Source organism: Paramisgurnus dabryanus, chromosome 4, assembly GCF_030506205.2.
Source record: "Paramisgurnus dabryanus chromosome 4, PD_genome_1.1, whole genome shotgun sequence".
Lineage (NCBI taxonomy): Eukaryota > Metazoa > Chordata > Actinopteri > Cypriniformes > Cobitidae > Paramisgurnus > Paramisgurnus dabryanus.
In genome coordinates, this window is record NC_133340.1 from 30,205,396 (window position 1) to 30,219,362 (window position 13,967).

General features: G+C 40.9%; 4 protein-coding genes across 4 annotated transcripts; all 4 read right to left on the reverse strand.

The window, feature by feature from the left end:
• Positions 1-56: 56 nt before the first annotated feature.
• On the reverse strand, positions 57-2,862 carry prozb (protein Z, vitamin K-dependent plasma glycoprotein b). The gene is made up of 8 exons (XM_065254016.2): positions 2,758-2,862; positions 2,320-2,483; positions 2,142-2,166; positions 1,950-2,063; positions 1,741-1,872; positions 1,506-1,591; positions 1,133-1,250; positions 57-1,002 (listed from the first exon to the last, which is right to left on the reverse strand). The coding sequence occupies exons 1-8, from the start codon at positions 2,834-2,836 to the stop codon at positions 479-481; spliced, it is 1,242 nt and encodes a 413-aa protein (XP_065110088.1). The 5' UTR covers positions 2,837-2,862; the 3' UTR covers positions 57-478.
• A 581-nt stretch (positions 2,863-3,443) lies between these two features.
• On the reverse strand, positions 3,444-7,078 carry f10 (coagulation factor X). Its single transcript, XM_073814382.1, has 8 exons — positions 6,921-7,078; positions 6,483-6,643; positions 6,319-6,343; positions 6,123-6,236; positions 5,902-6,033; positions 5,556-5,824; positions 5,344-5,461; positions 3,444-4,309 (listed from the first exon to the last, which is right to left on the reverse strand). Exons 1-8 carry the CDS (start codon positions 6,979-6,981, stop codon positions 3,690-3,692), a joined length of 1,500 nt encoding a protein of 499 aa, XP_073670483.1. The 5' UTR covers positions 6,982-7,078; the 3' UTR covers positions 3,444-3,689.
• Positions 7,079-7,726: 648 nt separating this feature from the next.
• f7i (coagulation factor VIIi) lies at positions 7,727-10,305 on the reverse strand. The gene is made up of 8 exons (XM_065254916.2): positions 9,796-10,305; positions 9,525-9,688; positions 9,416-9,440; positions 9,122-9,235; positions 8,907-9,044; positions 8,711-8,814; positions 8,501-8,621; positions 7,727-8,433 (listed from the first exon to the last, which is right to left on the reverse strand). Exons 1-8 carry the CDS (start codon positions 9,857-9,859, stop codon positions 7,787-7,789), a joined length of 1,377 nt encoding a protein of 458 aa, XP_065110988.2. The 5' UTR covers positions 9,860-10,305; the 3' UTR covers positions 7,727-7,786.
• A 755-nt stretch (positions 10,306-11,060) lies between these two features.
• f7 (coagulation factor VII) lies at positions 11,061-13,945 on the reverse strand. The gene is made up of 8 exons (XM_065254014.2): positions 13,753-13,945; positions 13,508-13,671; positions 13,322-13,346; positions 13,125-13,241; positions 12,562-12,702; positions 12,204-12,328; positions 11,994-12,114; positions 11,061-11,862 (listed from the first exon to the last, which is right to left on the reverse strand). The coding sequence occupies exons 1-8, from the start codon at positions 13,811-13,813 to the stop codon at positions 11,291-11,293; spliced, it is 1,326 nt and encodes a 441-aa protein (XP_065110086.1). The 5' UTR covers positions 13,814-13,945; the 3' UTR covers positions 11,061-11,290.
• Between the last annotated feature and the right edge of the window lie 22 nt (positions 13,946-13,967).

A 13,967-nucleotide genomic window follows, 5' to 3' on the forward strand; every position in this document is an offset into this window, starting at 1 on the left:
TGTTTATTTACTACTGCAGTGAATTACATCAATATAACCAATGAGATGAAAACCAGTGAATGAATCATAAAACAAATATTTCAGCCTCATAAAGATCTGTGTTGCCTTGTGGGGGTTATTTTTATATTATTATTTATATTTTCATGACCATTAGACAAATTCCCCTAAATTCTCTTAACTGTAATGTAAAGTTTTTCTCTCAAACAGTCCAGAAATCAAATGTCACCAAATGACTCCACCCATCCAAACATGCATACTTCTCTACTATACTATATACAGTAGTATGCAAAGAGCAGTAGTAGATCTGAATAAACCGTATTCATGTGAATGATATTTGAGTTGATCCGTTTCATTATCAGTCAAAAGAAATGCTTGTGTTTTAATTAAATTTGTGTATAACATGATGTGTCGACTTCTTGACACGTGTCCTGAGATGATGATTGAAATGTTTAATTATTCGATTCATTTGTCATCTTTGTCATTTCTCTGCGGCGTGCCGAAGCGGACGGATCCAGTGCAGGTATCTTGATAATTTAGTAAACACGAGTCCATCCTTACAGTCTCTACCAGACAGAGAGATTCCGGTCAGGAACGCCGTTTTTCCCTCCACCGTAGCGACTGGACTCCCAGATTTTATTTCACACCTCTTGTGTTCTCTTAATGGTTTGGACTTCACAGGTACACCAGACTTCTGCTTTTTCATGCAGAACATCTTATTGGTCATCAGGAACGTGAGGTTGAGGAATTCTCGACAGTCATCCAGTGAGAGGTAGGTGTGTCCGGCCCCACCCATGACCACGCCTTCTCGGCCGTTCCTCATCAGAATATTTTCGCTGTAATCTTTCTCCGGGAGACACAATGGGATGACACCCATCTCCTGTGGTAAGGACTCTTTCAGCACGAGGAAGGCCAGATTATCCTCCAGTTGACCGGACACAAACCTCTTGTGAGGCGTCCAGCTGGAAATCTGCAGACTCACGTTTGAATGACGACCTGCTGAAACTCCACGTAGAGAGGAAAACATGACAAACGTTCACAGGTGCTTTAGTTTCTTTCAGTTATCTGTTACTTGAAGCTCAGATCTGTTTGCTAATGGAAAAACAACAACATGTTCTGGTTTGAATGCACCTACTGAGAGTGATGTTGAGGTCTTTCACCATGGACATACACACAGCTGAAGTCAGTACAGACCTCTGGCCCAGAATCACACCATGACAGATGACATCACCATCAGTGTTTAAAAACTTCACCTACACAACACAACACAACACAAGAACAATCTCATCATCACTCTTCAAGAAGTAGTCCAACCCAAAAATGGGTCACATTAACTTTTTTTATTGTAGGAATAAAAATGACTATGGTCAAGTCAATAGGAAACATTTTTTATGTGAACTACTCCTTTCATTACACCTCAAACATCTCAGATTCAATGTATGAATCATTTTCTACCAATAAACTGATCTAAGATCAGCATGTGTAGTAGTCAGATTGATTTCTCTAACCTCCCATGAACAGCGTCCATCTGGACAGAAGATGTTACTGCTGCTGGTTTGGTTGAAGTTTTCTGAGGTCCCACAAGGGTTTAGAACTACAAACATTGAGTTTATTAATGTAACCACATATCAAAGAAATTATAATCCAGATCATTCTCATTCTGGATGAATTGAATAGATAAAAGTTCAGCTTGTGTGTGTGACTTCAGTACAAATATAAAGTTTGTTTCTGATCTATTTGTACCCTGAGGTAAACAGTTTCTCTTGTTGCTGTGAAGTGTGTATCCCTGTGCACAGAAACAGCGATACGAGCCTTCTGTGGGTCTGCAGAAATGCTCACAGACCAGCGGACCTTCAGTCGGACACTGAGAAACATCTGCAAAACATCATCATAGATATAACACAATATACTGAAGATCTTTATATCAACACAAACAGTGCGGTATAACCCACCTGTTTCACAGTTTACACCGGTGTACATCTCAGTGCATTTACAGCTGTATCCTCCAATCAGATCTCGACACGTTCCTCCATGTCTACATGGGTTTGATCTGCACTGGTCTCCATCTACATCAATGATCATTACTGTATTATAACACATACATAGAGACATAAACTCACTGGATGTTCAGAAACCATACTTACCATAATATTTACTCCAAAACTCTTCCTTTGTAGATGTGAAGATGAAGAAGATAACATTTATTTGAAGAAGATCAAAATTTATTTGATGTTGAATTACTCTGCATTTCCATCATAAATGATAAAGTAACTGAAGCAAAATAATCTTTACTAAACAAATGTTTGTCCTATAATGTCTCACAGTTTTCTGGTCATTCTCGAAACACTCTCGGGCTTCTTCACGATTGCATCTCTCTTCGAAACATTCCCGCTCCAGATTTCCCTTCAGTATCTCCTCCAGATAAAACATGTTAGCACGTCTGGGCCGCTGGAAAACTCTGTTGGCCTCTTGAGGCGGCTGAAATACTGAACGACATGATGGATGTCAGAATACAGACAACACACGCATAGACACACACACACACACACACATACAGACACGCACACACAAACAAACACACTAAAAGATTATCTTTATGTCTGCATGTATATCTGAGCTACACACGCATCAGTTTCTGCTGAATAATTTCAGAGGATTTTTTTATAGGTTTGAGGAACTGATTCTTAAACAGTCGGTGCTTCTGCTGCTCACAGTTAACATTAAGACGAATCTATTTAACACACAGAGATGATTTCTTACCGGTGTGATCCTCCAACGACAAGACTTGAAAACTGTTGAGTGTCAGTAAAAGAAAATAGCACACAAATGATCCCATCATCACAAAATTTTCCTGACGCCGTCCACCTGAAATCCAAATAATGAATGGAGATCTTCATCTGGAGCGTTGACCTCCACAAATCAATACAGTCACTACATCTCAAGAGCTTCTGTTAATGCTTTACCTCACATTTAAAACGTACTAACCCTGTAAAAAATGACATCAAATTAACATATATTTTTATGTTACTTTAACTTAATACATTTAATGAGTCAATTTCAACTTATGTCAACTTATCACCAGTCAAAACTTTAAATAGTAGGTTGAAATGACTTGCAAAACCAAGTTGTTTTAACTATAGCCTGTGCTGCATTATTTTTTTTACAGCGAATATAAAAAAACAACTTCTGAATGTCCTGCATGTGTTGTTTAAATGTCTACTTAGATCGTCTGCCACAAGAATAAAATACCAGATTAAATCAACAGTTGAGACTTAACATTCATGAATGTGTGCTTGTACTTTATGTTTGAGCTGTTAAATATTAAAACCTCAGAGCTGTTGTGTGTTTGTTTGAGTTAAACTGAACTCCAATCTGTAAACATGAGACATGTTGATCTCTGAACTCTTCTTCATCTGTACTGTTTGTGAAAAAACTCAAGTCATCGCTGAAAAGCCATTCAAGTTTATTTCTCATTAGGACATACATTTGACTTGAAGTGCATTTAACATCACAATATTGAAGAACAATTACTGAAAGACATTCTGTGTTGTATTAATCAATATATGAGACGAGACATTCACATCCCACAACAGAATATTCAATGATCTGAGCTTACGTCTCTTTATGATAGGAAATGTTTTACATTTGGTGAAAGATTACAAAAACAAATCAGTTACACATTGACTTTAACATCAGACTCTCCAGACAGGTATTTTTCTCAACAGATCTCTCTTGGCTTTCGGCTTTACAGAAGATTCTGACTTTGGCATGAATTTACTGATGGCATTTTGGATCCATTTGATGTACTTGGACACCTGCGTGTAGACGCCGTATTTGCCCTTCCTTGCGCAGCCCTCGCCCCAGCTCACCACACCTGTGACGAACCACGTGTTTTTATAACGCGTCACGTGCGGCCCGCCACTGTCGCCCTGACAGGCGTCTTTGGCCTCCTGGTCGTATCCTGCGCAGAACATGCGCGGGGAGATTTTAAAACTGCTTGACTCGATGCACACCGCTCGGTCAACATACGGCACGGTCAACCTCTGCAGAAAGGTGGACGGAAGGCCACCCTCGCGCAGACGTCCGAACCCGCTGACCATCCCGTCATCCTGACGCATCAGCACGCGCTCGGCGAAGTCGTACTGCGGTAAGCAGGCCGGGATGATGTATTTGGTAAATTTGATGGACTCGTTGAGTTTGATGAGGGCGATGTCGTTGTGGTATGTTTCGGGAACGTAGTTCATGTGAATCAGAATTTTGTCTATGTTGTGAATGGCTTCACGACCCTCGTTGACCAGCGTGTCAAATTCACCTAAGAGGAAAAAACAGCAATTCATAAAAACACAATGAGATGGGTAACTTACTGTATAAAATGGTTTTTACTTTCAAGCTACGCGCACATCGCCACCAACTAGCAACAGTAGAGCAACGTGATGCTGATGAAAGCTTGACTACTTGCGATAACACTGAAAGGGTCGGTAACTTTTGCTGACATGAAGTGGACGTGTCCAGTGAGAAAAGTTTAATTTTATTTGCATAAAATTGTAAGCGTATGATAAGTGCCTTTTGGAAGTGTCTACCAATGGGGATGGTGCAAAAGAGTTTAGGTCACTTGTCTCTCATCAGTTCAGCGGCTGAAAATGGCAGGCGGAAAACGACTTTAAGTGCTTGCCAGCTTTTTTTATCAGTCATTGAATGATGCGCCAGTTGGTTGTTGTAATATTTGTCACGCCCCTCCTCGAGTGTGATTTGATGACCAAATGTGAGAAGTGAAATTGATGAGCTGAAAGTTTCACCCAATGTTGAACATTTTTCAAGTCTCAGTTCTCAGAGCTAAGCACAGAAAATACACTGAGCACCAGTGATCAGCGCGGACAAAACTGCCAGCTGCTGGCATTTTGAAAAAGCGCAGCGCTTCCATTGGAAACAATTGAAAACATAAACACTTTGGTGTGCACGCTACCTAACTGCAGTGAACAGTTACTTGTTTCTTTATAATTGTTACTAGAATAACCAGAATTAGGAACGCCTCCTAATGACCTCATTTAAAGAGACATTCGAAGTCGCTGGCAGTGTGCACGCAGTTTCAGGGATCCCTGTCAGGGGAACAACTGTGAACATCAATCTTCTGAAGGTCACTAAAGGCTCTCAGATGTGCTTCTCGAATGTTTCTCCTTTCATCTTCTGTGTCAAACTTTCAAAGATTCTTCAAGAAAACATCAAAACATCTCTAAAGAAGAAATGAAGAGATGCTATCCATCTTCATTCATAGCTCTCTGTTCTTCAACCATGATATGAGCAGTACTCACACATACAGTAGATGATAGTCGTGTAAAAAGAACATACCTACAACCACTCTAGTAGAGAGAGACTGATTCATACAGTGAGCAGCCGATAGGATGAAGTACTCATTTAAGATAGTTCCTCCACAGAAGCCAATGTTATTTTCATTAATGAGAAGAGCCTGGGAAAACATTCATACAAACACTTTGACATGAGATGAGATCTTTACATGACGACAGGAGAGAGAAAAGAGATCATCACGAGGAAGACTGCACCTGCCACGGACATTCTCCTGGAGGACAATCCGTTCCGCTCACGATTCTTTCTTTCCCTGACACTTCTGGTAAGATCGGCTCTTCCTCAACTGGATTCACGATCTCTTCATCGATTAATCCAAAGATGTTAGTGTAATTGACAGATGAGGTCATTAAGTTTTCAGTCTCAACGTTTGGCTCCTCAGGATCTTCAGTGTCAGTGTTGTTTGGTGTGTATATGTCGATGCTTCTGGTCTTCGAAGGATACACAAAACCGCATTTGAATGGATCTAAAACAGAAAGATTGTTACTGGTGTTGAAGCACCTCCTCATCATCTACCAAGGTAAATACTAAACATCATATTACCGTCGGACTGACACGACTTCCCGTTAGATCCCAGCTTGTAGCCGTCGGCGCAAGAACAGACGACATTTTTCTGTTTCACTGAACAGAAATGTTCACAGCCTCCATTTTCAGACTCACATAGCTCCGGAATGACTATAACACAAATCACAGTAACAACCCAACATATTAATATATTCAACAGCCTAACCATCCGATGGTGTTAATGTGGCGTGCGGCTTTACCGATCTCACAGCTTTGTCCTTTAAACCCAGCGGGACAGTAACAGGTGTACGGTCCGATCACATCTTTACACACGCCACCGTTGAGACACGGCTGAGACAAGCATGCATCTCCATCTGCAAAACCAGCAAAAGATTTTCATGAAGACCTGCCAGGTTTGACTTTTTAAGACCTGGAGCCATCATGATGCACACTTACCAAAATATACATGCCAAAACTCATTCTGAAAGAAAACATATAAGTCATTCAGGTTAGGGTTACTAAAGGATTACTAACACAATAACAACACATTGAACTTAGATATAGAAGTTAAAAGATCATGAGTTGCAGTCTCTTGTAGTTCAGTTTCAAAAACCACCAACCGTCTTTCCAACGTCCTCAAAGATCTCTCTGGCCTCCTCGAAACTACATCGCTCCTCAATGCACTCACGCTCCATATTTCCTTTCTTCAGCTCCTCAAATATAGTGTTGGCACGCCGCTGACGGCTCAGAACCTGACTGGCATCACGACTCTGGAGAAAGACTGAAGAATCCCATGACATCATTCATCATGATGAAGAAAACAACCACACAACTGAAGCTGCTCACAGTATTGTGAAATAAGTGGATAGCACAGAAATAATACTCGCTGCGTGTTTGCTGTAACAATTTTAAACTTTCAATCGACTTACACCACAATCATTTATGTGAAATAAGGAATAAATCTTTAGCTCATAAACACACAAATAATAATAATACTGAAGCTCCAGTCAGATATATTGAGTGTGAAAACATGAGGTGAAGATGACCTCTGTACTCACCGTCTGATGACACACAGTGTATAAGAAATAAACACAAAAACCTCCAGAAGACCCAAGACATGGTCAGATGTTAGCGTACAGCTCTCTTACATTAGAGGAACACTCAGAAAACACAGGAGGTCAATGAACCGATTGGTCGATGGGAGGGTGAGACCGAATGAGAAAGAAGAGAGACAGGGGGAGGAGTGAACGAATATAAAACAACATCAGGAAAACTGTGTGTGATGAAGAGACCAAAAAACAAACAAAACCACATTTACTGGAATATAGCGCTGATGTCGATCTGTCAAAATAAAACAGTGCTGTGAAAGATTTCTGAATAAAAATTGATATTTAACATGAAACTAATGCAGGACAGTAACAGATTTAATATTGAGGTGTTTCCTAGCAGAATTGAGTCAGTGAAAAGAAAAAGTTAAAGCCCACATAAGATTCCCTTATACGTTTGATTTGAACACATCCAGAAGAAGCAAAAACTCTTGAGTCAGTAGTTTTGATAATCTAAAGCAGAGATAAAGACCTGCAGCTTTATTACAAACATCTCAATAACCCAAATTCTTTGTTTAGTAACCATGGTGATCTCAATCTGGAACCCATTAAGAAGACTGAACCTGTCATAGCTTATCTTAAACCAGGAGGATTGTGTATTATGGCCCCTGTATCTGTTTTTACTCATGATGACTGCTGAAGGATAGCAACTTTCACATCTTATCTGTGTCTCATACCAGAAACAAACTGTACAGAAAAAGTACAAAAACATTTCTCTCATGATTTATGAGCAAATGTATGAAACTAACACAACCAGACTGCTTTCATAACTGTTTATTTACTGTCAGTAATGAGACAAACATGTGGTGAAGACTGAATTATTTCTGAATGGACTGTTCAACAGGCGCTCCAGACGCAGCTGGACGACGCACGATATGACTCAACCGATCCATGGGGGTTTTCATAGACACATCAATCCATTTCAAGAAGTTTGACACTTTAGTGTAAATGCTGTAATACCCCAACCGATTACAGCCTTTACCCCACGTCACAATCCCTGTCAGGAAAGCCGTGCCGTGGTACTGTGTGACGAGTGGACTGCCATCGTTTCCTCTGCAGGATTCATGACTGCCTTCAGTATAACCAGCACAGAAGATGTTTGCAGTGATGTTCAGGCCACTCTTTAGCGCACACTCGCTTGGAGACAACACAGGGACGGCCAGCCTCTGCAGGATAGGACTGGATGGGGCTTTGAGACCTTTTGACGGATGGGTGTTGCCTCCTAAAGTGCGTTTACCCCATCCGCTGACTGTGTGAAAACGGACAGCGGTGAGTTCGCTCTGTGCCAGCTGTGGCGTCGGCAGACAAACGGGCACAACGTACGCAGAGAGTTTGGGTTTTTTACTAAGTTGCAGGAGGGCCAAATCGTTGTCCAGTGAGATGGGGTCGAAGTTCTCATGGATAACTTTTAGCGTGACATTATGCACCTCTTCTGAGCCGTCCGACACATCCAGGTCGTGATCACCTGGTGATAAACAAACTGAATCACATGCATCTACGGTTGTAACGACACACAAGCCCATGTTAAATACCTGTAATAACTTTCATACGCTTCATATCTCTCTTATCAACACAATGAGCGGCTGTTATGACCCAACGGTCCTCCAGTAGAGCACCACCACACAGATTCTCACCATTATAATTAATCAACACCTGTAGAGACATAAAACACACACACACACATTTACACGACACTGTGATGCTGTACGTCTACGAGGACAGAACGTGGACTGATACTGTACCTGCCAAGGACAGTGGCCGCGTGGACAGTGAAATCCACCTGCAAATTGTTTATGAGAATAAATGGTGTTGTTCTGAAGTGGGACCTTTCCACACGGTTGTTCCACTGCAGAAAATTAAACGTTTTAAAATTTAAGTAGATGTTTCAAGGCAGCTAGTTAAATGATTTGCAGGTCACCAGTAGTGGCAATGTCACACCTTGAGCAACACAAGACGTCCCGTCGGCTGCCAGAGCGTAACCTACGGCACAGCTGCACGTACGCCTCGGACCGGAACCGTCACAGAACTGCTCACAACCTCCATTAACATACTGACACTTTAGTGTCTCCTCAAACCCTACCGGTGAAATCATCACAGTAATATGAGGTGTAAACAACACAACAGTGCTCATCATCATCATCACCATCACATACCCTTCTCACAGTATTTGCCCTCAAAGCCCTCCATACACAGACAGTAATACGAGTTGTCCAGATAGATGCATGTGCCGTTGTTCTTGCATGGATTGGTCAAGCATGGCTCCTTTGCTTATTACATAAAATCATTCAAAAAGATCAATTCACAGGTAAACAAGACGACAAACATTTTGGAGCGACTGACACTGTTTGAAGGAGACCTCATATTATAAATGTACTATAGTTTTACTATGGTAACAATAACTGTTGTTTTAGTAGAATCTATGTTTACTGTGGTAATTTTTGGCATACCAGAATAACTCAACCAAAACTGCTTCTGCAACAAAAAAGAGAATACAATCAGAAACAGAATAATAATAAAAATATTGTTGTTGTTTTGGTTGTCTTTTACTCGTCGTACCGTCCTCGTTTCGTCCTCGAACACCTCGCGCGCTTCCTCATAGTTACAGACTTCTTCAATGCACTCGCGCTCAAGATTCCCGCCCTTCATCTCCTCAAAGAAGCCGGAGTTCGCGCGCCTGATGCGCTGCAGGAGCGAGCTGGCGTCATGTTTAGCCAGAAACACTGAAAACAACGATAGGCAACAAAGGTAAAAATCAACAGTTGACACTGAAATTCATTTAATGATGTGCACAAGATAAGTGAACAACTCGCGCGCTTTTAACTCTTACCGCCGCGGGACTCGCGGACTATAAAAACACAACACAGCAGAAGAGCTAAAGTTAAAGTTTTCATGTTAATCCACTCGAGTTTTCACCTGGTTCTCCACTCAAACATGAAGACTAGAGGCACTTATTGATCGTGATGTGAAGCGATCAAAGGGCTCGTGACGTGTTGCCTTTTCAAAGAAATTCACTAAAAATTAACATCAGATTCTACACAAAAGAAATAAAGCTTAGTTTTTTGACGATTTATAAGTTTTGCGTTATGACATCATATTCCTTATAAATGACCTACAACAGTAGCACAACCTAGAAACCACTTACCCAATAGTAGCAAAGGCAGATAGACACCATAAAGCTGTCATGGTGGTTTACATTTAAAATATTTAAACAACATGGTAATATTTGGTCATCTATGCTTATAGTACGTCAGAGAACAATATATTAAACGAAAATATCAGAACATCAGAAAATATGATTAATTGTCATGAAAATAATGTCACAACCCTACTGAAAAGACAAGCATAAGCTGTTAGCTGGTTTTAGCTGGTTTAAGGTGGCAGTAGCTGGTCAAGCTGGTCCTCCAAGCCTGGCCAAGCTGGTGGGTCAGTTGGTCTTCCATCTTGACCAGCTAAGTCCAGCTAGACTAGCTTAAAAAGTGACCAAAACACATTCTAGACCAGCTTGCTACACTAGCAATACCAGCTAAAACCAGCTCATCAGCTTATGCTGAACTTAGCTGGATTTTTCTGTAGGGAATGCAAATAAAAATGTATTTATGGTATTATAGGTTTCCTTTATTTAGGTTTTCATTTTCTTTATGAATCTATATTAGTTGTATTATTCTGAGTTGGTGTGTGTTCTTGATGGTTTTCTGAGATTGTACTTAATCTTGTTAAGTTGAAATGTAAAGGACTCATTATAGTTGTGCGTAGGTCCTCGACGCCGTAGCCTACATGTTGGTTTTTGTATATACTTCTGCGTCATCATCCCCGTCAACGTGCAATTACAATTATGTTGACCGCTAGTAGGCAATATATAGCGACTTTTGTTGCATTTTTTGTTTCACTCCTCAACTTGGACCATCTTTGTTCTTATCATCGGAAGCGAAAATGCCTATTAAGAAATGCAATACAGATTTTATTAGGCTACGCACAGCCTACGCATAACCTGCAGCATAGCTACAGCATAGAACCTACGCATGACTATAAATTACACTTTAAGAGTACTAAAATACTTATGTGCACACGCAACCATCAAAGATGATAAAGGCACAGGTTTATAGATTATTTTATTATTTCCATTGATGTAAGTCATCTGCCATCTGCATTAAAGAGACAACATGTACAAGCATTCATACACAATTAAACTTAAAGGCCAAACATATTTAATATTTTCAGAAATACCTGTAGAAGACTAGACCAGGAAGTAGATGAAAATGTCAGAAAAAAATCACATAAAATATAAATAGGAAAATGTGAAGATTACATGTAGAGACATTCTTTTACTTTATTTGTTTGTTTTGCTTTTGAAGCTCGATCTCAGTATGTTCATGGATCCATTGAAGGTAGTTGGAGATACGTGTATAAATACCATAAGAGCCGGGGCGGGCACATCCTTTACCCCAACTCACAATGCCCAACAGAAAGGTAGTGTTTCTGTATTGGGTCACCAGCGGACCTCCACTGTCCCCTTTACATGAGTCCTGCTTACCCTCGATGTAACCGGCACAGAACATGTTATTGGTGAGCGACACGTTGCTTTTCTCGATACACTCCTGTGTGCGAATACGAGGAACCTTAAGACGACGCAGTACTCGTGAGGTAGGTCCGCCCTCGCTGCGTTTCCCCCAACCGCTGACCACGTGCATGTTAACTGCCCACAGCTCACGCTCGGCCATGTCTCGCAGAGGCAGACAAATCGGGACGGCGTATGTGCTGTAGGTGATGGGCTTGTGCAGACGCAGTAATGCAATATCACTGTCAGCAGTCTCTGAAACGTATTTGGGGTGCATGATGATCTTCTCTACCTGAATGACCTGTTCGGTGCCCTCCTCAACCTCGATGTCATGCTCTCCTGAGGTACCAGAGACAATAAAGTTTCATGAGACATATGGTGTAATTACAACAGAGAAAGCCATAGAAACACCAGCTATGATTCCATCCACCTATTTTATACACATTCAGATACCAAAGGAGTGAACGTACCTGCGACTATCTTGAGAAACTTGACTTTGAGTTTATCCAGGCAGTGAGCAGCTGTGAGAATCCAGGTGGGTTTAAAGATCACACCACCACAGAAACCCTTCTCTCCGTACTTCAGTAACACCTGTTCATTAACACAAACACACACACTGACTGTACATACACGAATGAACCGTACAGATCCGTATATTCTGATTGGTTGATGGATGGTACCTGCCACGGACAGTGACCTTTTGGACATTCAGTTCCACCGACGATACGAGATCTTGTGTCGTCCTGAAGGTTTTTTGCACTGCCACTACCCTGAAGGAGTGGAACCTTTCCACACGGAAACGCTTCTGTAAAACATTTTATGCATCGTTTTAACCGAGAAACGAGATATTGAGTATCTGACAATAACAGGGTTATTTTTAACCCAGCGGTTGGAAAGAGACAAACCCAGCTGTTGGATTAAATTAACTGTTTATATTTGAACCAACAATGAGTTAAAACAAATATTTTAGGGTGTAATGCACCAAATGCATGTCTTCTTCATCTAGTGTCTGATGAAGAGACGATGTGATATCCTCACCGTGTGTCAGACAGCTCTGTTCGTTTGATCCTAAGTAATATCCTTCAGCACAAGAACAGTTTCTCTGATCGTCTCCGTCCATACAGAAGTGCTCGCAGTGGCCGTTATCATGTAGACAAGAATCAGGAACGGCTTTCATTTCTGAAGGAACAGAATTCATTCTGTGATCAATGTTCCTCCTGGGCCTGATTCCAAAAATGTGTTTGCTTTATAACTTTAAAAGTTGACTGTTATGTCAATCTGAAAGTCAAAACAGCTTTCACAACAGGGGTCAGATAACACATACCGTACAGTACAGGCAGTTTCCATCAACAGTGTCAAAATACAGCGATGGATACACAACCCCAAGTGATTTAATCCTGTTACTAAAATTATTGTGAGAATAAAGATTTTTTTTTACAGTTTTTAATAATAGAAGATTATCAAATTAATGTTTGGTCCCAACCTAGTGTAGTTAACCCATCTCAAATAATGGTCTTATTCCAGCTGACTTTGTTTAGTTTGAAACTTTTTTAATAGTAAACTATCTGTGTAAAGTATGGGTACTGATGTAAAGTTTTTACCCTGTTCACAGTTACGACCACTGAAACCCGGCGTACACAAACACGTGTAGAAATCTGCGTTCTGGCTCGTGCAGAGGCCGTTGTTTACACATGGGTTTGATTTACAGTGATCTTGAACTTAAAAAGAGACAAACATCAACTTTCTTCTTTACTATAGTAGATTTCACTTTCTTGTCCAAAAAATATCAAAATCTTACCATTGTAGTTTTTCCAGAACTCGTTCTGTGTAGAGACAAAGAGAATAAGTGGTTTCTTGGAGTGTAACAGAATATACAACTAAAATCTTTCAGGCTTGAACAAATAAAGAGAGACATCATGTACGGAGTATAACCGATATATAACTGAGCACGTGAAAACGTGTCTTTATCATGTATAATACTGACTGTAGCCTCCTCGTGTTCAAAAACCTCCCGCGCCTCCTCAAAGGAGCATTTCTCCTCCAGACACTCCCTCTCCAGATTACCCGTCTTCAGCTCCTCAAACCAGCCCGAGTTTGCCCGTTTGATGCGACTCAAGACTCCGTGAGCTTCGTCTCTCCCCACAAATACTGCAAACAGAGCGTCAGACTTGATTCTCCTCTGCTGCATGCGTTTTTGTATTGTGTGGATTTTGGTTATTTTGGTGTTACCTGCAGCTGCATGACAGCAGTAGAGACTCAGGAACAGATATAACACAGACAGAAGACACATGTTGACCAGTGTCTCGTGTAACCTGGACGTCTCTGTGCTGTCCTGTGCTGCAGGTTCAAAGGTCGAAAGTCTTACATACTCTCCACCCCTAAAGGGACTAAAGACCCTCCCATACTCAACCACAGATGCCAAACATTTATTTGATTTGTTAAAG